This window comes from Dipteris shenzhenensis, chromosome 11, assembly GCF_047967505.1.
Source record: "Dipteris shenzhenensis isolate YYH24624 ecotype China chromosome 11, Dip_SZ_1.0, whole genome shotgun sequence".
Taxonomy (NCBI): Eukaryota; Viridiplantae; Streptophyta; class Polypodiopsida; order Gleicheniales; family Dipteridaceae; genus Dipteris; species Dipteris shenzhenensis.
The window spans coordinates 9,751,613-9,776,264 of record NC_141606.1 but is presented as its reverse complement, the minus strand read 5'-3'; the positions used below and the strand labels follow the sequence as shown (position 1 = coordinate 9,776,264).

Genomic DNA, 24,652 nt, shown 5'->3' with positions numbered 1-24,652 from the left:
CTTCAAGCTGAATTCTCATTTTCTAAATCTCATTTCCTCCAGGATCATAAATGACAATTCCTCCTATACTTTTATTTTTGTAAGATCCATCAAAGCGTAAAACAAATGCATCCTCTAGTACTTTTTCTTCATTCATGTCAGTGTTCTTCTTCACATCTTCAACTAAAATAGGTCCTTCCTTATAGGTGAGGAGATCAGCCAAGGAAGCTCTGGTAGAGTTCTCAACCAAGAAGGTAAAAGAGTACTCCTATAACTCTGCTATCCATTTAATCATGCTCCTGGAGATGTTTGTACTATTGAACATATGAGGCAGTAGTGAACATGAGGTGAGAACCACAAAAGGCCTGGACAATAGATAAGACCGAAATCTCCTATAGGCATACAAGAGGCTAGCCAGGACCAATTCAGCCATTGAATACTTTCTTCACTCTTCACCCTACTGGCATAGTAGATTGGCCTCATATATCTAGAACCCTCTCCGTGTTGCAAAAGAATAGCACCAATAGCATCTGGTCCCACAGACGGATTCACATAAAAAGTCGTGGAATAATCTGGTGGCTTTACACTTGAAATATGAGTCAAGGATTCCTTAACTGCCTCAAACACCTCTTCACTCTCTGTCGTCCATTTCAGAGGCTCAGATTTTACCACCTGCTGAAGAGGATACAAAATCTGGGATAACATATGAATAAATCTCGACAGATACTTCACCTTCTAGAGAAAGGTATGCAACTGCTTGGTATTCTCAGGAGAGGACAGCATAACTAAAGCTTTTACTTTACCTGGATCCGGCTCAATCCCATTCTCAGATACAATATGCCCCAATATTTTAATGTTGGTCCGAGCTAACTGAGTTTTCTTAGGATTTAATTGACCACCATTATTATCAATCTCATAGAATACCTGATCCATCTTTCCACAGTGCTCCCTTATTCCACTGTACACGCAGATGTCATCAATAAACACTTTACAAAATTTATCCAGGAAGGGTGATAAAATCAGATCTGAATTCTCTTGATAGTGCGAGGGGCCGTTGGTAACTCCAAAAGGCATTTTCCTGTAACAAAAACAGCCCCAGGGGGTAATGAAGGTAGTCTTAATTTGATCTTCCTGGGCTATGGCTATCTGGAAGTACCCTAAATATCCGTCACACAAGCTGTACATTTCATGACCCGCCACTTTATCAAGAATATCATCTAGAAAAGGCAGAGGATAGCGGTTTCTCTTTGTCACTGCATTCAGAGGTTTGTATTTGTCACTGCATTCAGAGGTTTGTAATCAACACAGACTCTCCATTTGTCTACACCTTTTGGCACTATGACCACAGGACTTATCCAATCAAAGTGAACTACAGGATAAATTATTCCTGCCTTGAGAAGCTTATCCACCTCTTCCTTCAGCACCTCTCTCTGTTCCGGGCTTAATCTCCTTATTTTCTGAAAAACAGGTTTGGCACCTTCCTTCAGCTCAATCCTCAGAGGCTTCCCTTTAAATCCCCTGATCTCCTCATGAGAAGTGATAAACAAATTGGGGTATTTCTGCAACATCTTCAAATATTCTTGTTTCTCCTCAACATTGAGATCAGGATTCAATGATTGCTCAATCAACAACTGGGTTGATTCTTGAGAACATTTGGGCTGCATTAAATCCTCCATAACCTCAAACCTATCCACTTCTTCCTCACTGAACCCTGTTGCTCCCACAAAATCCACTTGTGATTCCTCATCTACCAAATCCACCAATGCTATTGTTCCTTCATCACTTTCTGAAGTCACCGAACTCTCATCCTCACTGCTGGTTTCACTTCTCTCTTCCTCTTCACTTGCTGAATTTGAAACTTCAGCCCCGCTTACCATATCGAAATTCAATTTCTTCCCATTCGTATGTACAGAAAAGATTCCTTTCTGCCAATTTTGAATTGCACCTACCTTCCTCAACCACGGCCTTCCAAGAATCAAAGTTTAGGCTCCCAACCCTGCAGGGATTACATGACAATCCACTCAACATGAAACATTGAATGCCTCAACCTCCAGACCAGGTACTATCCCTAAAGTCTTCACCTTGCAGTGGTTTGTCATTCTGATGCGATAACTAGAGGAGTGGGATATCTTCAATCCTAATCTTTCCACACAAGCCTGGGTAATCACACAAGTCTGTGCACCTCCATCTATATAGGCCTCTCCAAAACCCTTTCCTTTATGCCAGGCTTCTACAGCAGGTGAAAGATCCGGCAACTCTGAGACAGACATCAACTTAATTATACCTTCATGAGAGTTCTTCTTTGCTGGATTTACAGCCCGCCTCCATTCTTTTTTAAGCTTTGGGCATAGACCAATCATTTGAGCAAATGTAATGTCCGGTTTCCTCGCTGAAAGATCTTCCACCAAATCATAATCTCCCTGCTCCTTCCCCATGGGATAATCTGCAGTTCTGTACTTCCTTCTGGACTTCCTGCTCTTCTTCTTTTGGTAAGTCATCATTTCCTCAGACTGCTTCCCCTTCTTTGCACTCGGACCAACCTCCTCTTCTCTATCTCTCTTCCCTAATGGCGTGACATCTTTAACTTCCTCCAACTCCAACAAGCCAAATGTAACTGCCTTACCTTTCCCTTTCTCTTCTACAGTGGCTTTACAGATTCCAGAGGTACTAGGCTGACCTGCATCTTTTACTTCTACACTATGATCATTCATCCTATTATTTAACCCTGTTGGCAATGGATAAACATCACCTCTAGCATGAGGAGGCTTATCACAGTGTGTGCTGTAATGTCCCCACTCTCCGCAATTAAAGCACTGGACACAAGGTGCAAATGACCCTTGACCTCGTCCTGCCTGCCACGGGCCTGAATTATTTGAAGAAGGCATGCTGCCTCTACCATAACCACCCGATGATCTACCTCTTCCCCTACCATTCATCAAGTTCAAACTCAAACTCTTCATAAGCTCCGACATTTCATGAATTTCTTCTTTCATATTCTCCTTCTTCTTGACTTCGGGCTTCCGTATTTCTAGCTTTACATGAGAGATAATTTCAGGCACATGCTGAACCATTGGCATCTCTTGCATCATTTGTGACAATCTTATCTGCTTCCTCTCCTTCTCTTTTGCTACCCTGAGAGCATCCTCATAAGTGACCAGCTCTTTACATTCAATCTTTATCCTAATCTCTGAATTCAAACCATCAACAAACCTATCCTTTTTTATGACTCTGGGAGGAACTTCAGGTAATAAGGCCACCTGCCATTTATTCCACAACATAGTGAACTTACTGACATACTCATCCACTAACTGAGTCGGCTGTTGCTGCAATAAACATAGCTCTCTCCAAATGCCATCAGGATCTCTAACACACATAAACCTGTCCAGGAAAGTTGTCCTCACCTCTGGATAAGTCGGGTTTCTGTGAGCACCCTGATCATCATGCATCCTTGCAAAGAAAGTCTGCAGCCAAGTTCTCGCTTCTCCCAACAGACAAAAGGATAGAATCTAAAGAAGGACTTCTAGAGCATTCCTGTCTTTAATAAGAGCTTTGAACTCCAAGCACTCATAAAATCTCTCTGGGTCTTCATTGGGCAACCCGTAAAATCGAGGAAATTCATGAGCCATCTCTCCTCTTAACTGACTTCTCTGAAACACACTTCCAACCAGAGATACCACCCAACCTCTTCTAAGAAGAAAGCAAAAATAATCACTCTACTGAAGAAAGCTTACCCTGCATCTGATTGGCATTCTTCTTCCTAAGAGCAATCACTTTCAAAGCCTTTTGAACCTTAGCACGGAGACGTATCACCCAAAGTTGAACATCAAGGCATCTATCTCTCCTATGTCCACACTCCCATCATAACTCACAATGAATCACTCTCATGTGAGGCTTTGTCTTCATAGTTTCAATCCCTAACCACACAGAAATTCAAGCAACAGTCCCCAACCAATTCTTCTGGGCCGTTTTGTCTTGAGTACCCAATCTCAATTCAAGACTCCTCCTATCCCCAGCAGGATCGCCAAAAAAGATGATAAGGAAAAAATGGAAAGACAACCAGGAATTATGTACTTCACCACGTCAGATAGGTGAGATTTCATAGGGATCAACTGCAATGTGGGCTCGTAGATGATGAGCTTATGAGCCAGGTTCCAGAGTAGATATCCAAAGCACACAAATAACAAGTCAATCTCCCACACAATCTGACTAGAACACACACAGACTCTTTGAAAGAGGGGAAAGACTACACAGCCCAAAACAGACTGAACTTAGAATTGAACTTCCCCCCAAAAAAACTCAGAAAATAGTCACCCTCAGAATACTAAGAACCCACAGCCCACATGAAGGTTATCTTTGAGACTTTTCAAGACATCAACCCACAATTAAAATTCCACAGCCATGACTCATAAGCCTCCATCAAGAGCAACAGCTTGTAACTCTTGACATGATCATAACTCCTCCTCAGCAACTCCTTCTCAAACACCAAGCTCCAGCATTCCTTAACTCTCCCCAAAGCTGCAGTCAACAACCAAACAGTGAAAGGGACTGGCTAGCAGGTTGCATCAATCATCTCTGCTCTTACACAACTACATCCAGCGCTTGTATCTTTCTCTTGCTCGTAGAGTACTCCACACTCATAGTTTCATGTCGCCAACAGTCCTCCCGTAGAAAATGATACCATAGCTATTCCTCAAGATTTTACTAAGCAATAGCTCATAATCAATCATCTACAAGCCCACACGGAAGACACCTCAAGCAAAGACTTCCGCCTCTTAATCTCATGCAAGCCCATGTTCCCCTAGCAAGCATTCCTAAGCGAATTCCCTAAGTCTTCATCAATAGCAAAACTGGTAACACGGTGGATGATTGAAATCCCATCATAGCCTCTCTCGCTCTAACACCCAAGGTCCACAGTCGCCATGGCCTCCTAGTTATCATCAACTGCTCTCAGAAGCTCCCCACACCCGTCACGTACACATAATCATCACCGTAGCTTCCTTTACTCACAAGCTCTCTTCATCGCACACAATGAACTGAGATGCTCAAACTCCTAGAATCCGTCACCTCACTTCTCCTTCAACCACACTTCTGCGCCAAGGCACACCGTCAACCAGTGCAATGTCATCCTCGACGCTTCTACGTGTTCTAGGTGTAGCCGTAGACTCTTCTCCAGCTCATCTATCACAGCTCTGCCACTTGCGTGGATGCAGAAATGGTTGAAGGTCCTCTTGAAATTTGGCATGTATTACTTTAGGTTCAGATTCAAATTGATCAGCTTCTTGGCCACAGTGTGACAAACACAAGTGTGAGCAGCTCTGACGATCAGCTTCCTACAGTCATGATCCTCCTAGCAAGCATGCTCCCCTCCACAAGCTCATCTTCATCCAGCCATCGTCTGGTTTCTACTGGCGATCCTTCCCTGCTGAGCAGTTCCTAGACATCCAGCACCCTTCATCTCCTTCAACCCCCCAGCTCGCGTACTCGTCCTTTATTACCCCCAGCGCATACTCCAGCCCTCCAGCAAGTATTCCTTCTTGCACGATCCTGCTCACCTCAGCCGCTCCCCCTGAACTTCCCCGTTCTCCTCCCCTTCTTTACGTGATCATCCTCCGTGTGCCCACGAACTCCTTCCCGAATCCTCCTTCAAGCTGTCACCTTCATCTACGTCCAGCTCGTCGACTAGAAGCATCCCTTCATCCATCACGTAGCCACCTTTGCATGAGCAGGATGCCTTCCTAATCAGTCCAGCCACCTCAACCTAATTTGCCACCATCAGTGACATTTTACCACTCTCAAGACATTTGGGATAAATCATGTTAAATGCACATTTTGGACCTTTAGTCACACAATTCCCACACACATTAGCATGCACATTAAAGCTTGCATGCAACCCCGTACACACACATGAAAAGCCCTTTGACATGGACACCATAACATATCGAATTCCTGTAACATGCAAGTGCACATTGACTCAGGAAAATATTAAAAAACCCTTCACACCCCAAAAACATTTCGCCTGATTACACACTAGACACCCTTGCTCTAGAAGTTTAGTACAACCACATTGCATTTCATCATTTCCCATGAAGTCCCTGCAAAACATACTTTATTATCTCAAAAAAATATACATCAATCCATCATGCTTGTGAAAGAAAAATCCACAAATGCCAAAAGCCCACACCTACCCTAGATGTGTACAACTATGTGCCTACCCACAGCTATATACAGTGCTAAAAAACTTGATACAGATTTTGTCCTATCAACGGATTGACTGAGTGGGAACCCATTCGTCAATCGAGGTGGAAAAGGCCGATTCAAACGCAAGGAAGAACTCCGTCTGCTTTCCTAAAGCCCAAGAGACCCCTAACGGAGAATAGGGTACTCCAGATGAGGGGAGAGGGTGAAAGGAAGGAGGGAGAGAGAGGAGGAGCAGAGGAGGAATCAGCAAGGGGGTAGGGGGGGCAGCAAGGAGGAGGAAGAGGAGAGGAGGGGGGGATAGAGGAGAGGAGGAGTGGAGGAGAGAAAGGGGGGGGGGGGGGGGCGGGAGGGCAGGGGGAGCAGCAAGTAGGAGGGAGGGGAGGGAGGAGGCAGCGCGTGGGGGAGGAGGCAGCGTGCAAGGGGAGGCTACAGCAGCACGGGGGGGGCTGCAGCAGCAAGGGAGGGGAGCCGGGGGGGGGAGGCAGGGGGTAGGGGGGAGGGGAGGGAGGAGAAGCAAGGAGGGGATGGAGGAGGCGGGGGGAGCAGCAGGTAGGAGGGAGGGGAGGGGAGAGGTTGCACGCGGGGGGGAGGAGGCAGCACGCAGGGGGGGCTGCAGCAGCGAGGGAGTGGGGGGAGTCAGGGGAGGAGGCGGGGGGGCAGCAAGCAGGAGGGAGGGGAGGGAGGAGGCTGCGCGCAGGGGGGGCTGCAGCAGCGAGGGAGGGGCGTCGGGGGGGGAGGCAGGGGGAGCAGAAGTTAGAGGGGAGGGGAGGGAGGGGGCAGACAGCAAGGAGGGGAGCAGGAAGGAGGGCAGCAGGAGCAGCGGGGAGCAGCACCAGTTTTTCCCAAGTCCTTAGCTTTTGACTAATAGTAGGCATGAACCCATTCACATTACTTCTATGAAACTTTTGAGTTGTGTGGAAGATTTCATTGGTGATCTCACTTATGTTGGTGGAGAGAGAGAACTTGATCATGGAGGATTACAAAAAATTTAATGAGTAAAAGTGAGTAAAGATAGAGTGCGTCTCTACTAATGATGGCTTGGCAATGACATAGGTCCAACTCTCTCATGGACTTTTGAAGAACTTAGACATTTGCTAAAATAAGGATTTGTCAATCTATTATTGTTTTGTTTTGATTGTTTTTTTCGGCTTGCTCACTTTTTCTTGCTTGCTTTTTTTGGTTCACTCGCTTTTTGGTAATCCTCTAGCTAGGCTATGGGATGCCTCATTTACTTTGTAATACGGGACTGATTTTTGTATGTAGTATCCCAGCCAAGCAAATTTATGCACAACCCTAAGACTTCACATTGGCAGGCTATGAAGCGTGTGTTCCTTAGAAGGGTGACTTGCATTTGCATTCTTGTAGTGATTCGGATCAGGCTGGTGACTTTGATACTAGGCAGTCAACTAGTGGTTATTGTTTCTTTCTTGGACACTCATGATTTCTTGGTTAAGCAAGAAAGAATCTACGGCTTCTACCTCATCCTGTGAAGCTGAGTAGAGGGCACCTTTTTAAAAAAAACCTTTAATGTTTTCCACAAACACAGTCAAATGTGTTTGTTTGAGGCATTTGTTTGCTGATGTTCATGCGCACCATTGGAGGAACCTACTCGAATTCTTACTGGCTGTCAGAGTGTCATTGGCGTGGTGTGGAATCTTGTGTTTCATGCTCATACGAAACACATTGAAATTCACTATCACTATGTAAGAAAGCGGCTATGTGTACGGTATCAGCTTGGTCTTCTACCCTACACAACAGAATGCAGCAGATTTTTTCACCAAAGCATTATCTCGTCCAAAGTTTGAGACATTTTGCAAAGCTTTGTACTCATATCCATTTGGTGATTGATATTTACCTTGTAGATTGTGTCATTGCCCCTACAAGGGGGGTGGTTAGAAATATTCATATTTCCTAAGGCAACGGCTAATGTATTAAGGGTTAGGGGTTTTTTCTCCCTTTATTAAGGTCCACCTAACCTTAGTTAGAGGTTTCATTTCAGCTCCATTCTCTTACATTCTACTTCCAATACCAATTCCCGGTGTATAAAGAGGGAGCTTGTCCTAGAGGTTTGGGGTAGCTTTAGATTGGTGAGACAAAAAGAAGAGAGTTTGTTGAGATCCCTTATCCATTTACAACTTGTTTTGCTATTGCAATTCATTGATGCTTTGTCAGAAGATTAATAGCATTCTTGTTGTTCTTGGAAAATCTATTTGTCGATGATGGTGATATATTATCCCGTTAGTATCCAAATAATTTGTTGATGTCATGTGTGGTTAACATCTTAATATTATAATGTGATTTCAGCCGTGAGTGGGAGGCTAGGAACAAATCTATGCGAGATCAAAAAGATGAGATGAATAAACATTACCAAGGTCTGAAAAGGAAAATCTTGAAGTTGCGTACCCAAGAGAATGAACAACTTAAGGTGATGATCTTCTTATTATCTTTGACAAGCCCATGATTTTCATTCCTTAAATTATTAACTCTTTGCTTACTACCATTGTTTTATATTGTGAAAACCTCCAAATTTTTATCTCACCACCATCATTTTTTAATGTAAATATGATCGTTATTTGAGCAAGTTATATGTGCAATATATCGAAGCATGTGTTACCTATAAATCAATGACAAACATCAAAGCCTTTTGTTTCAAAAGGATGAATTTGCAAAAGTCTCAACAAAAGAATTAAAACTAGCTTGGGAGCACAAAACAAAGCCTTAAATTCTACAAATCAAGCGTAATGTTATGAAGTGTATGTGTGTATCAAGGGGATCATCAAAGAAGGTCACTAACACCCTCAACGTAATGAATCAATATCCTTTGGCCAAGCCCATAAATCTGCATTAAACATAGACCTTAGTGAGCATGTAAGGCGAGAAGGTGTGAGGCTGATAGGCTAGGCAAGCTTTTTACCAATTTGTATCAAAGTTCGACTCTTTAAACCTTATTGAGGAGGCCATACAACCCAATTAGAGAGTATATTTATGCTTTCTAGAATTTAGAAAGGCTTTTAAGTTCGTGCCATAGGCTCTAGGTTCTTAGGATTCTATATGACATTAACTATGTACAAAAGAGTCATAGGGCAAGTACATTGTTACGTCCACGACTAGACATTAACTATGTACAAAAGAGTCATAGGGAAAGTGCACTATTACATTGACGACTAGACGTAACATAGGTATAGGATTCACTAGACCCTAGGCTTAGTTGGCAAGGATCTAGGATTAGATCTGGAGTCAACATGGGGTCTAGCTAAGGGTTAGGACTAACCTAGGGCTAAGATCTAACTAGTAGAAGAGGTCTAGAAGAGCTGGCCTAGCTTCAGGTGTAGCTAAACTTGGGTGGAGTGTTCCCCAAGCTAGGGCAAAGCCAAATATATCCTAGGTATCCCTAAAGTACGAGTTGCTGGCTATAGATGGCTAAAGCCACATAAAGCAGGATGGCTAGCCTATAAGTATAGGCTAGGGGCTCAGTTGACGGGGTCTTGAGGATGCGTTCCTTAGAGACCAGGACCTGTTGGCCTAAGGGCAGCAGCTAGGGTGAAGGGCTTGTGGTACGGGATGCAAGTCTGGAGCCTGAGGCTTGCTGGCTCTTTCCAAGTGGTTTGGCTGGGAGGTGAGCTACTAGATTATAGGTTGGTTGCGGATTCGTCTCGCTCACCAGGGTCTAGGGTTGTGACCACGCCTGGTGGTGAGGGTTGTTACAATTGGTATCAGAGTCTCTCTAAACCTCGGTGATCTCTAGCCTCAAGCTGGGAAGCGTGGTTGAACTTTAGAAAGGATTCCTCCCTCATAAGCCTAGTGTCATGGGAATATAGCGTTGACATATATCAATACCTGAACAGAATCATGAGATATGTTGTGACTAGTCATGTGACATATGGATTGCTCTACAAGTGGTACAAGTCCTGATCTAGAACTCCCTGTTGTGAGGGAGTAGATTCTGAAGGAACATGGTGGAAAGAGGGAGAGAGAGAGGATAGGCTAGGGAGAGAGGAAGTGATACTCTAAAGGAGACATAATGAAATGGAAATGAAATGACTAGAGCAATGAACAAAAATGAGAGTACTCACATGTAGACCAAAGAGCTTGTAGCTTGATACTTGATTGATTTGACACTAGATAAGTACAACTCTTATATAAGAGTACACACACACATATGAACACCTATGCATATGGGATAGCTCCCAATATGACACGGGGCATCCATAGGACTCACTAGACTATAAAACATCCCCTAGACACCTAGTATACTCATTTTTGACTCACTTTGGCTTCATATTCCAACACCCCCCCATGAAGGCAAGGTGAGAGACTACTAGAATGGAACCAAGAACAAAACATGACAATGATGGTCTAAGGTGAGAGACTATTGGAATGGAACCAAGAACAGAACATGACAATGACGGTCATCAAACTGTGCACCCTATGTAGCTCAGAGACTTAATTCTGAGCTTGTTCAGAGGTTGATCCAAGCACTCTCATGACTTGAGACTCAACATGCTCAGAGGCTCACGTTATAGCATGGCTACATGGCCAGCTCATAGGTCTAGGAATACACCAACATCATGGAACTCGGCTAGGCCTGATAATGAGACCTATCAAAGCCAATACATAGCTCCCACAATACATCCCCCTCTAAACCTATCAAAACCAATACATGGCTCCCACAGTACATCCCCTCCTGGCTCCAAGGGCTAATGAGAGACATGGAGCCACACACCAAAACAAAATAGGAAAATACATCTTTTTAGAAGGACTATCCAAGGCAGAGAACCTTTGACTCAACACACATGATTTATTTGCATTCATTTTGGGGGACAACCTAGGGCAGAGTACCTTTGACTCAAACAAGAAAGTAGTAAAGATATATTTCATTCATTTTATGCATAGCAAGGGCAGAGAACCCATGTGCCCGAAGTAGCTGTCGCACATAAGTGTGCACATCCTGATGCAAAGAGGTATGTCAGTGAAGAACCAGGCGAAAATGCCCTCGAATGATGTGTTGACGATGAAGGCCATAGGAGCAGCTACCAAGGGAGATCACGTCATGACTCTCAATGTGCCGATCGGAGAGTCACCGAAAGTGGAATAGAGTATTCCCTGCTGTCGGGAGCCTCAAGTCAATGTACCGGAGTGTCCGTACAGTCAAAATGACTTGTGAGTAACCACAGGAAGTTCAAATCACTGGTGGAGGTCACAAGAGTCCAAATTTGAGCAAAAAATGCCAAAAGTAGCCTAAAACTGCTTGGAATCGCCTTCTGACAAGTTGTACAGACTCTTGGCACTATCGTGCATCTGCCTGTAGAGGTTTGTACGGATGAAAAATCAAAAATTGCTTCCCTCGAAATGGTGCGGGACAGGGTCGTTTATGTTTGGGCAGTGCCAAAATGTCAAAAAACGTCAAAATTAGACCTCAAAAGATAAAAAAACAGCCGCTGGACTGCTCCAAAACAAGCTTTTGGCAACCAACTGATGAGGAATGTCCGCCAATGCTGAGGGAGAACCACGAACTGATGCGGGAGTGAGCCCTCAAAAGATCAAAAAACAGCCGCTGGACTGCTCCAAAACAAGCTTTTGGCGACCAACTGATGAGGAATGTCCGCCAATGCTAAGGGAGAACCACGAACTGATGCGGGAGTGAGCTGAACTCACAAATGAGGACCAGGAGCAATCACTAGGAGACCGGAGTACTTGATGGTGAGGAACCATGGCGAGGCTAAGGGAAGGGAGGCTCTACCTTAGAGGAGAGGGGAGCTTCCATTTGCGGGCTCCTCTCATCCTCTAGATAGAGCAAGAAGAAGGGGAATGTGGGAAGGGAGGCTTTGACACCACATGAAGGAACATGGTGGAAAGAGGGAGAGAGAGAGAGGGTAGGCTAGGGAGAGAGGAAGTGATACTCTAAAGGAGACATAATGAAATGGAAATGAAATGACTAGAGCAAGGAACAAAAATGAGAGTACTCACTTGTAGACCAAAGAGCTTGTAGCTTGATACTTGATTGATTTGAAACTAGACAAGTACAACTCTTATATAAGAGCACACACACACACCTATGCATATGGGATGACTCCCAATATGACACGTGGCATCCATAGGACTCACTAGACTATAAAACACCCCCTAGACACCTAGTATACTCATTTTTTACTCACGTTGGCTTCATATTCCAACAGATTCCTAGTAGGCAAATTGACAAAGTTCTCATCAATTATCCTGTATAAGGCTGTCGAGGAATATTAAACGAATATGATGCTTGTCGGAGTAGATTCAGTCTGTGACCGATGGCAGCAGGGGCTTCATCTATGAGCGATGGCACCAAGGCTGTTGTCGTTTGTCCTTCCACCATTACGAACCACTCTGTGTGCCCTGCCTCCTTGGTCTCCTATGTTCTTTCGCTCAGCTGAGGGTCTGCAAACCCTTGCATCCTTGCCTCAAAGGCCGATGGGTGGTACTTGACCTCCTCATAGCGTGGAGTGGCCTCTACTACCGCACTATATTTTACAGATCATTGGTAGTTTATTGTCTCCTTTTCCCTTTCCTCTCTGTCGAAGGATGTATACTGTGAGGGCGTATTGATAGAGCGCAAGGTAGCAATGAGACGCCCTCGTTGGACCAATGCTTCATGGAAATCTATGAAAAAGTTCAGTCGGAGTTGACACCTCGACGACCAGACATAATTCTTCGGGATCTGGAAAGCATGGAGGAGGAGCCATGTAAAAGATGCAGGGAGGTTGAGAAGGCATCCATTCACCAGTGGGTTCGTCACTAGAAACCAGACTAGGAGCAATCCATCTATGGGAGACTTGTTTGGAAGCCTATCGAAGGCACCTCCAATTTATTCAGCCGTGAACCTCCACTCCGTCCTCTGTGAGGAAAATCTTGTATTGAGGTCTTCTATATGTATTCTTCCACCATTTTTTTTTGGTACCATAGGTGGAAAGAATTTTATTGATTTCATTACACCACCATCTTATAACATAGGGGTGGAATAGAGCATAGTATATTTGCTGTAATTCTGTAATTTCTATTTTGTATGCCACAAATATATTGATGATTACTTTTGTTGTCCATGTCTGGTGCTACTTACATGGATTTTTTTAAGTGCTTCTCTTTTGAATGGGAGCTTTTATGCTATTTCCATTGTTTTTGGATATTATATGTGTTCCAAGTTAATGTTCTTAACTTATCGATGACTGGTATCGCAGACATAAATCTTTCTTTGGTCCTAGAACCCATCCAAACCTATGTCTCCCTAATGACAACTGGATTGGTTGGCTGGGGCTGCGTAGTATGGGATGCGCAGTCTTACTTGGGATTGACTAAGGTCAATGGGTACAAACAAGGGCACAATGATTGATTTGTTTAGCCATGGATTTGGCAAAGTTGTCTTGAATTGCAATAGGTTGGATAACCTGCTGTTCTGAAGGGATACTATATAGTGGATGATTTGAATCTTTTGGTTATTGGATGAGAATCTTTTAATGCTTAATATTCTAAAGTGAGGATTCACTTGGATAGTGACAAGCTGGTACAGGAACTGAGTAAGTTGATCCTGTGCTTGGATTGAGTACAAGATGGGAACACAAGACAACTGTTAGATTCTATGAACTAAGAAAAATTTTGGGTTCTCAGAGAAGCGACACAAGAAGTTGACTCCTTGGGATGAGGAATCCTTTTGGTAGCTTTTGGGTGGACAGACTTATCCTTATAGACAGGGTTTCGAGATGTTGGATGACATCAATAAGCCTAGTGGATACTTGGCTGAATTTTCACCAGCACCTCTTCCTCAAGGCCAAGGTTAAGGCCAAGGTTAAGAAATATAGGTCTGGAATCCCTTTACAAGAGAGAGGGAGAGAAGAGAAAATCTGGAAGATGATTTTCTGGAGATCTTAAATTGGATCTCAGAAGATCTTAACTTGAACTTGGATCCTACCAAGGTCTACATTGTAGATGACCCAAATACTAGCATCCAGATGGGTGGTCTGCAGTAGTATGGGATGTTGTAGACGCTATTGTGGGTGCATCAGAATTCCTTAGTGGCAGGGAATTCATAACCTCTACCATTAAGCCTGCACTAGGTAGATGAAAGGCTCGTTCTTTGGTAATGAGGATCACCTAAGCAGTTCATGGTAGTAACTCCTAGATGCTAGATACCATGGAGTACCATTGGTGAGTGGATGTGACCAAACCTACCCAATGGGCTATTGTTTGTTACTCTAAAGTGACCGGGTAACAAATGACCATAGACTTGCTGATGAGCAAGTGGGTCACTAATAACTTTCGGATAGAAAGTGGAGGGCTGTAAATTAGTTTCAGCTCAAATCTGTTTTCCTACTCCTGATTTATACCAGTATAAGCCTTATTTTAAGGGAAGTAGAATGTTACGTCCATGACTAGACATAATACAGGTATAGGGTTCACTAAACCCTAGGCCTAGTTGGCAAGGATCTAGGATTAGATCTAGAGTCAGTGTGGGGTATAGCTAACAGTTAAGACTAACCTAGGGCTAAGACCTAATAGTAGAAGAGGTCTAAAAGGGCTGGCCTAGCTTCAGGTGTGGCTAAACTTGGGTGGAGTGTTCCCCAAGCTAGGGCAAAGCCAAATATAGCCTAGGTAGCCCTAAAGTAGGAGTTGTTGGCTATAGATAGCTAAAGCCACATAAAGCAAGATGCCTAGCCTATAGGCTAGGGGCTCAGTTGTTGAGGGGGTCCTGAGGATGCGTTCCTCAGAGACCAGGACCTGCTGGCCTGAGGGTAGCAACTAGGGTGAAGGGCACTGCAAATCAGGTCCAATTTTCTCCTACACAAACACAGAGAGTAGGGGAGATAGGTGGGAAGAAAAAGGGCAGAAAAAAAGACCAAATGGGTAACAGCAGGGCAAAAAAAATTGGTGAAATCAGAAAGAACAGCACGTGAAGAGGTTCAGGAGGCGGCGGGCTGAGCAGGGGTCTTGCTAGACCAAGGTGGGAGCATGCCGGCAGGGCCGGGGGGCAGCAGGCAATCTCTTCAGGCCCTCTCTCCACACCACAAAGATCTCCAAATACTTTTATTGTGTGAAATCCCGTTGTCATTGTATTACAAAAAAACAGTCCCAAAGAAAGGAACAATCAGCTACAACTATCATAAGACCTCATTATATGACAACAAGGCTGGATAATCTAAGTCCCGCACATGTAGACAATCATAAAATGATTGTCATAAAGATGCATGGAACAACTGATATTTGGTGAGAGAAGGATCACCAAAGACCTTATGATTGCGGTCCTTCCATATAGTCCATAGTGCCCAGTAACAAACCCATTATAAGAGAAGAATATATCCTTGCCTCATAGGATGAAAACCAAACAGCCAAAAAATCTTGCCAAGGGAAACAAGCTCGAAGCCTCTATTTTAGCAATAGCAAGAAATCATGAGACTCGGGGCAATAGTAAAATAGATGAGGCATAGACACACCTCCAACACACACACACACACACACACGCACTTTTTTTTTGTGTGGTAAAATGGCACCAAAGTAAAAACCGAACGGGGCCTAGAAAAACTATTATGACTCTTATATTGAGGAAGGTGAGACAAAAGTCCTAAAAGTGTTAAAGGCGAGAGACTGTCTTAAAAGTCGTAAAGGTCTTAAAAGTGTTAGAACCCAATTGAGTTCTTCCCCAGCGGGAGACAGAAATACCTGGGTATGATAGTTGCCATTCTAAACTGCTGTATGAAAGAAAAATACTGTTCAACAAGTCTGAAATCAGATTGCAAGTGGATTCTTTCCCACGTGATAAACCTAATTGGGCTCTTTCTTAGCTGGGGAGATTTGAAGGGGTTATGTAACATGATGGCTAGAATAGCACCTATAAAGGCTGGTGATCCATGCATACACTCCTTGGTAATAAGTAGAGAGAGTCAAACCTACATGTTATCCCCATTGGACTTTAGCTACTAGAAAGAGAGAAATAAATGGACCAATAATCTTGCTGCCATCCAACCCCTATTGGGATTGGAGAGTGAAACATGCTTTTTTGGTAAAATCCAGTGTATTTATATTATCATAAATTTACAAGATGGGAAGTCTCCCACTCACTGACATGAGACTCAAAAAAAAGAGCCCAATGGAAAAACTCAAAAACAGGTAGAGAACACTTCAAGGCTAGTGGCATCCAAGTCCCTTGCAGCAAAACTGTCATATAAGGATTGCTTGAGGGACATTCTGAAGAAAATATATGCCTGAGGAAACTGTTGACCCATCCTAGAATGCAGTCTCTGCGTCCAAATGGTCCATAGTACCCAAAAGCGAGTCCAGTAAAAGAAGAGGAGGAATGGAGACATCTGAGATGAGAGGCATCCAAACATCCAGAAGAGTTTCCCAAATCTGATAGAAGGAAACCGAAGCTGCAGCAAGGAGAGTGAAACATGCACAAAGCATGGTTGTGTATTAAGTTACCTCTTTAAATTATTCTTGAAAAGCGGTGACACTAGACTCTATTCTTAAATATGGATCAATATTAGTATGCATAATGAATAATTGTGTTAAAAAGTCCAAGTATCTTCAGCATGCACTGTAAGCTTTACTCCGAGGTGAAGACATGCTACCTGCATCCATCCAATAAAACACAACCAATCAGTACACCTTTCCTGAGAATATTGGGACTTTAGGTGTCATGCTACTTGTTATCGCAGTCTGAAATGAAACTAAAACACTAGTTGAAGTGAAGAGATAGAGAGAAATGCAGAAAATTGATAGAATGGACGAATTCAGATGGTATGTACAAGGAAACAACTAAATTGTATAATTGGAGAAAAATTAATAAAGGAAATCTTACAAGTAAACGGGGAGGGTGAACACCTAGAACCAGTAGAAAAGTCAAGCTATCAAGGAAAATTATAGTAACCATTACAAAGTATTAGATATAAAAATTTGGCCTTTACTACCTTAATATACATGGGCTAACCATTCCTTAGTCTAATCGTGAAATGCAAGCTTAGTACATGTGTGTGTGTAAGTAAATTGTTTGCTTGCAAACAAGTTTGTGTGTGTGTGGTGTGCGAGTGGGGTGGTCTCTGAGTGTGAGGTCGATGGAGAGAGACAGGCAGGTCGGCGGTGAGTGAGCGACGGAGAGTGCAAGCACCCGACCCCCTTAGGTTTTCTCCTCCCATCCGTATGTCCGTACGATCGCCGTACGGACGCTCCTGCTGTGCAGGACTGTAAGCCTCGTCGTCCCCCCGTTACGTTGCTACCTTCTCCATCCGCCTTTCCGTACGACGTGACATCGTCAGGGTTTCCAGCTTTTCTGTACCTCCCCGCCTCCTTTCGTACAATCTTGTACATCTTTGTCAGCCTTTCTTATCACAGTTGTACGATCCTCCGTACAGAATCCCGTACAACTTTTCCGTACAGTTTCTTTCCGTACGTTGCTCTTTGTGGGGTTTCTCCGTTCAGTGTTCTCCGTACAGTTTTTTGTACAGCCTACCTGCATAGGCCTTCCGTACAGCTTCCCCGTACTTTTCTGCACCTTCTCCTGGTGCTTTGTCTTTTCTCCATTTCTTGTTTGCTTTGCCATCCCTCAACCATGGCTTCAGGTTCTGATGTCTGTACATATGCTAGAAAAGATAGACTTGCAGATGCAAAGCGTCGTCCTTCTCTGCCTGCATCTCAGGATGATGAGCTCACTTTGGAAGCTCAATATGTGTTTGATACACTCAAGGATGACTTTCAGCTGTCACGACAAGAATGGGGCAAACCAGTTCCTGAGGTCACTTACAAATTGAAATTGCCCTCCCTTGTGAATCCTCTCAGGAAGCTATCTCAAACTGCGGTCATTATTTTCTTTCCAGGAAGAATTCCAGCTGCCAGTGATGTTGCGCAATGGATCAAGTCTATTCTTGGAGGATGCTTTGTAGAGGGTGTATATTTTGCCTCCAGAGGCTTTTATGAGGTGCATTTATCTGATGCTTTGTGCAAGCAAAAGCTCCTTGAGCTTTCTCCCCTCTTTTATGGGAAGCAGATGGTACATGCCATGCCTTGGTCCCCAAATAAGGATTACCAAAGTCTTATACGCCATCATTGTCCTGTATGGGTGGAGGTTGTTAACTTCCCAGACTATATGCATGAAGAATTGCCTGGTCTGGCTGCTTCTTTGGGACAGGTCATTTGCCCTCCACGCCCCATGGGAAATCGTAATAGATTCTGCATCCTTTGGGACACTGACATACCCACCCCTCCTTCCATTGCAGTGGAAGTTGAGGGTGTGCAATTGGGGAAAAAGTTTTTTGACTTGAAATGGGGTGTATTTGCAGGCGCTTGCTTTGCCTGCCATAAGTTTGGGCATCTAGCCTCTGAATGCCCAATAGTTTTGCATCAACCCCCTCCTAATGCCTTGCCACCTCAGACAAGGGAAAAGAATGAGAATTTGCAAGTCAAGCCAGCAACCCGAAATGGAGCAAAGAATGCTAAACCGGTTAATCAGGTGCAATCACTTGTTGGAAAAGGGAAAGAAAAAGAAAAGGAGAAGATGAAGGAATCTGTGGGGACAGATCGGGATGGTTTTCAACAGCCAAAGAAGGTGATTGTATTGAAGCCACGCCCCTTTCAATCTCGGCAATGGGATGCTTCTTCTCCCTTACCAGGACAGGCTTCTACTTCAGCTCCTGTCCTTCAAAATTGGGTGGGGGTTTTGAAGAAGGGTATCCCCATATGTGATTCTGAAGAAGGGGAAAATGCCATATCTTTCATGGATCATGAAAGCTTGCAACCCATGCAGGCAGAGGCATTGCCTCTTTGAAGATCTTGTTTCATACTTATACTTTATTGTATATATCTCTTTCATGCATCAAACACTCAAATGTTTTACATACAATGTACAGAGCCTCTGCAATGTCTCAAAGTGGAGGCTTTTCTGGAATTATGTACATAAAATGCAGCCAGATATTGTTTGTTTGCAAGAGCATAATCAACACTCTAAGGCTTGTCATCATGATCACTTTGGTGGCTATGATATATATTATGCCGGTACCACAACCTAGTCAGGGGTATGCATAATGGCCACACATGAGCTGGACCCTCAGTTAGCATTCAATGACAGCAATGGCCGATGGATAGTCATACAATGTAATGTCAATGGAGACATTATTGAGCTTGCATCAGTCTATGCCTCCCAGACTTCTGCCATGAGGGCCTCTCTATGGGAATCTTTAAGCAAATATCCATGGAGATCTAATGCATTTATCTGTGGAGATTTTAACAATTCTCCTCTGCTGAGAGATAATACCACTTCACGATCTCATATGCTTTCATCGGAAAGACAGAAATGGGATAGCATGCTTCTCTCCGTGCAGGCTGAAGATTTATGGCTTCTTCTACAAGGGTCAGTGCCCGGATATACTTTCCATCATAATGCATTTACCACATACTGGGCAAGGCTTGACAGATGGTATCTGTTCTTTCCACAACAATATGCAGATTTCAGCCTTCATCTCCTCATTGATTTCTCATTGGGATTGTCAGATCATGCCCCATTATGGTTAAATCTGCAATTTGGTATGCCACTGGATGATTTGCCGACTCTCTCCAGCAGATTACTGCATGTTAATCAGGCTTATTTTCGACATCAATATTTCCAGCAAATGATCAGAGTTGCAATTCATCCCTTGCTTTTGCATGCTCAGGAGGACATGAATTATGCCTGGGACAGCTTTGTCTCTCGTATACAGAATGTTATTAGGGACTATGGAAAATGGCACATAGCTACATGGAGGAATGAGGTCAAATGGGCAAAAAGGACAGTACAACAGCTGACTGAATTTTCACATTTAAGGCCTCTTTCTGAATCAGAAAATGATTCCCTCTCACAAGCCCGGATTAAACTGACTGACAATGATCAGCGGAAATTGCACAAATGGCAGATTAGAGCAAGAATGAAACCCCTCATGGATAAGGGCTGCTCATCAAAAGCCTTCTTCAAGGGCCTGCATGCCACTCGAAAGAAAAACTCATGTCTAAGGGTCAGGAAACTAGATGGATCTTGGACGCACTCTTTCTCTGATCTCCAAGATGAATGCCAGAATTACTTCCAGACACTATTCTCTACCCCTGGATCCCCATCAAATCAAATGACTGATGCAAGGACTGAAATTCTTCAATATGTTTCTGGGATAGTGAAAATGGATGATGCTCTATTACTTGACAGACCTTTTACTGACACGGAACTTGAAAATGCTTTGTCCCATCTCGGCAAATACAAGTCCCCTGGCTGGGACGGTCTTACGGTGGAATTTTATATTTCTTTTTGGGATGATTTGAAAGATGTTCTCTTACAAATGATCAATGTTGCCTGGCAACAAAATCAATTGCCGCACTTCTGGAAGCATGGCATCATCAAACTTGTGCCAAAAAAAAATCTTTGTGATCATATGTCAGATTGGAGGCCTATTACTTTGATGCCTGTAGTTTACAAACTCATTGCCAAAATGATTGTATATAGGCTTCAAGGCACTCTGAATGCGGGCCTTCATCCTCATCAGTATGGATTTGTGCTGCGAAGACAAATTCATGACAATATCTCCAATGCATTGACTGCAATTGAATATGCTAAGTACTCGAATCAAGATGTGCTCATATTGCAGGTAGATATCTCTAAGGCATTTGATACTGTACAATGGGATTTTATCTCTCAAACCATGACAAAGCTGGGATTTGGTCCCAAGATAGCAAATGCAATTTATTGGCTTTATTCTGGCTCTACTTCTCAGTGCATTCTCGGAAGCCATCTATCCCGGTCATGGACATTGGGTAGATCAGTCAGACAGGGCTGCCCCCTTAGTGCTCTTTTCTATGCCATTGCGACTCATCCCCTCCTGATGTATCTTGATCACCTTACAAGCACAGGACAGATGACTGGTCTTAAAATCCCTGGGGCTGCATCCTTCTTGGCGCAAGCATATGCTGATGATTCCTTTTTTATGCCACAGAACTCTCCTCGGGAAGTCCGCATGCTTATGGCCACATTATCATTGTATGGATTAGCAGCGGGATTGCATATCAATTTTGACAAATCCAAATTGCTTCCACTGAAACAATGTGACTGGCATTCTATTCTATGGCCTGGTCAGATAGTGCATTCCAAAGAGATTGTCAGGCATTTGGGATATCCTATAGGATGGCATATCACCAGGAAGCAGCAGCTAAAATGGATCTTCCAATGACTTCAAAATAAATTGGACTATTGGAAAATTTCTACTTGGCCACTTCATGTTAGGCTCAGAATAGTCCAGTCTATTGTAATGTCTTATGTTCAGTTCTTCTTGCCTTTACTACATTGGTCCTCTAGAGATATCTCAGCTTTTATGTCTCAAGCGATGGAGCTGTTATGGAAGACAAAAACTGCTGTGAAAGCATTGAGACTACTAAAGATGGAAATGGTGTGCTCCCCTAAGATGCATGGAGGACTTAATGTTCTAAATATCAGATATCATGTACTTGTAAGGAAGGCGACTATGCTCAATACCTTTTTCTGTCAAAAACAGCCATGGACTTGTATGATAGCATCCATGTGTGTCAACATGAGGACAAATGCTTATGGCCATTGGACTACTGATCATTGGGAGGTTGTCATTGGGAGATTTGTAGGGAAGATTCCTAGATGCCCTTTCTCTACTGCTCTGATACTGGACTGGAAACAAGTGCTTTCTAAAGTCAAATGGACTCCTGATAATCTTTCGGGGACAAACTCAATGCGGAAAGAAAGTATTCATTGGAGTGCCATCTTTGACACTCCACTTGCTTTACAGGAACCGGTTATGGCATATAATCTCATGAAATTGGGAATCAGATACATCAATGACGTGGTAGATTATAATGGCCATATTTTATCTTTTCCTCAGGCCTCTGCCATTTATGCATTGGGAATGCACCACAGGTTGATATGGAAGAGAATTGCTGATCTCTTGCATCCTTTCCTTCCTATTCCCCCTGTGGCTGACATAGACAGGCTTATGGATTGGAAATTGTACCCCACTGCTACATGCTCTCGTCCCATTCCTCTGTCTGTTTTGACCTCCATCAAAGTCTACAAGCTTCTTCAGCCTGCCCCTTGGATTCATCAATATGCTAATACTCTGCGGCATATCAGGCGGCCTCTTTCATGGTGGCGGAAGAATCTCCGACTAATATGGAGGTGTAAAATGCCTTTGAAACAAAGACTCTTTCTTTGGAGATGTTTGACTGGCACATTGTCAGTGGGAATCACACTTGCTAAACGTCACATTGCTTCACCCACTTGCCTACGGTGTCATGCTCCTGTCCTTCATCTACTTTGGCAATGTCAGTCTACTCGGAACCTCCTGGGGAAAATTTCAGATCATCTTCGCCTCCGTTTCCCGAGTCACATATTTGGGAAACTTTTTTGGTTATTTGGCAGATTTAAGACGTCTTTATCCCAATACTCACTCTTTTTCTCATGGGTGAGATATTGGGCTCTTTGGACAATTTGGGAAGAACATAATTTGGCATATTTGGGCCGTCAGTTTCAAAAGTCATATGAATCCTTTAGAGCCTCATTGCGGCAATCTTTATATGATGCCTGCCATGAGGGTGATATACATGCATCTTGCATTGAGCTTTTCTTTTTATGCTTCTGATCTGTGGAATACTCTCCATTTTGGAGACTTTCCCTCTTGTAAAGTTTTGATATTATAAATATATAGCACTGGATTTACTAAAAAAAAAGTGTGTGGTGTGCGAGAACACAATCGCTTTTAATGTTAGGATGGATAAAAAACATTGGAAATTTGAGCAGTAAACAGTGTTCTCTTTTCATGCAATATGTTAAACTGCAGTCACATATGATTTCAATCCTAAAAGCATGCTTGAAGCTTTTGGGATCTAGCAGACTCTCTCAAAAATCAGCGAGGAAGTTCAAGTAGACCTCAAAAGAAAACTCGAACTGGCTAAATATATTCTTAAGCTTGCAGAGCTCAACAGTAAGGTAAGATTTGCTTCAACCAGGAAAATTGTAAAGTTGCACCACAAACTATCAAACTTGGGTTGTTCAAATGCTAGCTTCAGAGTACAAATTTTGGATAAGGTTTTTGTAGGAGTTGTTGATCTAGCTTTTGCAAAGGGTTCTATATCTAACGAGTGAAATCTCTTTTACTGTATTTGTAGCTAGAGCTGGAACAAGAGAAGATTTTTCCCTTTGATCCCTTGCATTGTTCAGCTTTAAATTCCAATTTAAAAATTATGAGGAAGTCAATTCAAACTGAAGCCATTTTATGCTGTACCAAAAAAGGTAAACATCATATTTTTTATATTTTTCTTTCTATTCATCGAACTCAAGCTATGAAGGCTGGATTTGACAATTAATGAATGTAAGAACTAGAATTTCTATCTGTAGTTTTCCAAGTATAGACAACTGAGAAGGGCAGTGTGAGCTGCCAAAGAGGGAGCAGAGTGGAATGGGAAAGCAAGGAGCAAGAGGAGACAACAAGTGAAGCATTGGAGAGGGAGCACTCAGCAGTCTGCCTCGTTGTTGCTGGTGTGCTCAGTCCATTTTGCCTCCTTCATGCCCTATGCTGTGATGCCAAGGGCAAGGGATCATCTCTTTTCTGCACCATGTTTTCTGGAGTTTAAATCAACTAGAACATATTATCAAGCAAATCAATTATCATAGAGGGGGCTTTGGACAGATCATCCTAAGTACCTCCACACTCATATATTAAAGCTGTCTCTGTTGGGAACCCTCGCTTCAGAGGGTGAGGGTTGCCAAAGTACGGATATATTTCAGACTATTAGGATCAGAAGAGCAGATTACCTCCTACTTGTCAGATGGTTATGTACAAGGGAATAATTGCTCAGTGTACTAAATGTGGAGGCCTTGTTGACTTTGCTAGGAAGTGTACTTGATATAGACAGAACTATCCTTAGGCTTCAGCTCCCCGTTCATAGTTTTAACAGCTGAGTAGAAGAGATCACTTATTTTGCTTGGGCAGAGGTATTCAATCTCTGCTACTGGTCCTTCTCACTGTGGCCAACAGCCTCAGCAGCAAAGACCCCAAAGACTACCCTGGTTGCATGTGGACAACATCTGAATCAGGTCATCGGCCTCATAAGGTATAGAGGTGGGGACATTGCGGTGTTCTCGATGCAGTTTGGGGACATGTTGGTTAGGTTTTTCGACAAGGATGTTACTCTAGGTGCACAACTTGAACTAGTCAGAGTGAGCCATGTGCAGTAATGATTTTATGATATTGGTTGGTACATTGACCCTCGTTCAGAGGACATTCCCCTTGTGTATCTGGAGGCTTTCCGATCCTGATGGGACTTTACTCACTTGGCAAGGATACGTCCACTTAGAGCCCTTGATCAACCCATCGAGGCACCATTAATTGTTATCATCTCTAGCAAGATACCAATAAATCCTTCAAGATAATCCATGTCCCCATGCTTTCTGCAATCTAAGAAAGAAGCACACCAAGAGAAACCA

General features: G+C 43.3%; 1 protein-coding gene across 2 annotated transcripts in view; it reads left to right on the top strand.

Annotated features, from left to right (window-relative positions):
* LOC147896599 (dynein regulatory complex subunit 2-like) overlaps window positions 1-24,652 on the top strand; it is a 198,614-nt gene that overhangs the window by 146,346 nt on the left and 27,616 nt on the right. For both annotated transcript variants that reach the window (XM_087382005.1, XM_087382004.1), the window contains exons 10-12: window positions 8,482-8,602; window positions 23,060-23,155; window positions 23,335-23,458. In XM_087382005.1, coding sequence (XP_087238131.1) covers window positions 8,482-8,602; window positions 23,060-23,155; window positions 23,335-23,458 — 341 coding nt within the window. The remainder of the gene's footprint in view (window positions 1-8,481; window positions 8,603-23,059; window positions 23,156-23,334; window positions 23,459-24,652) is intronic.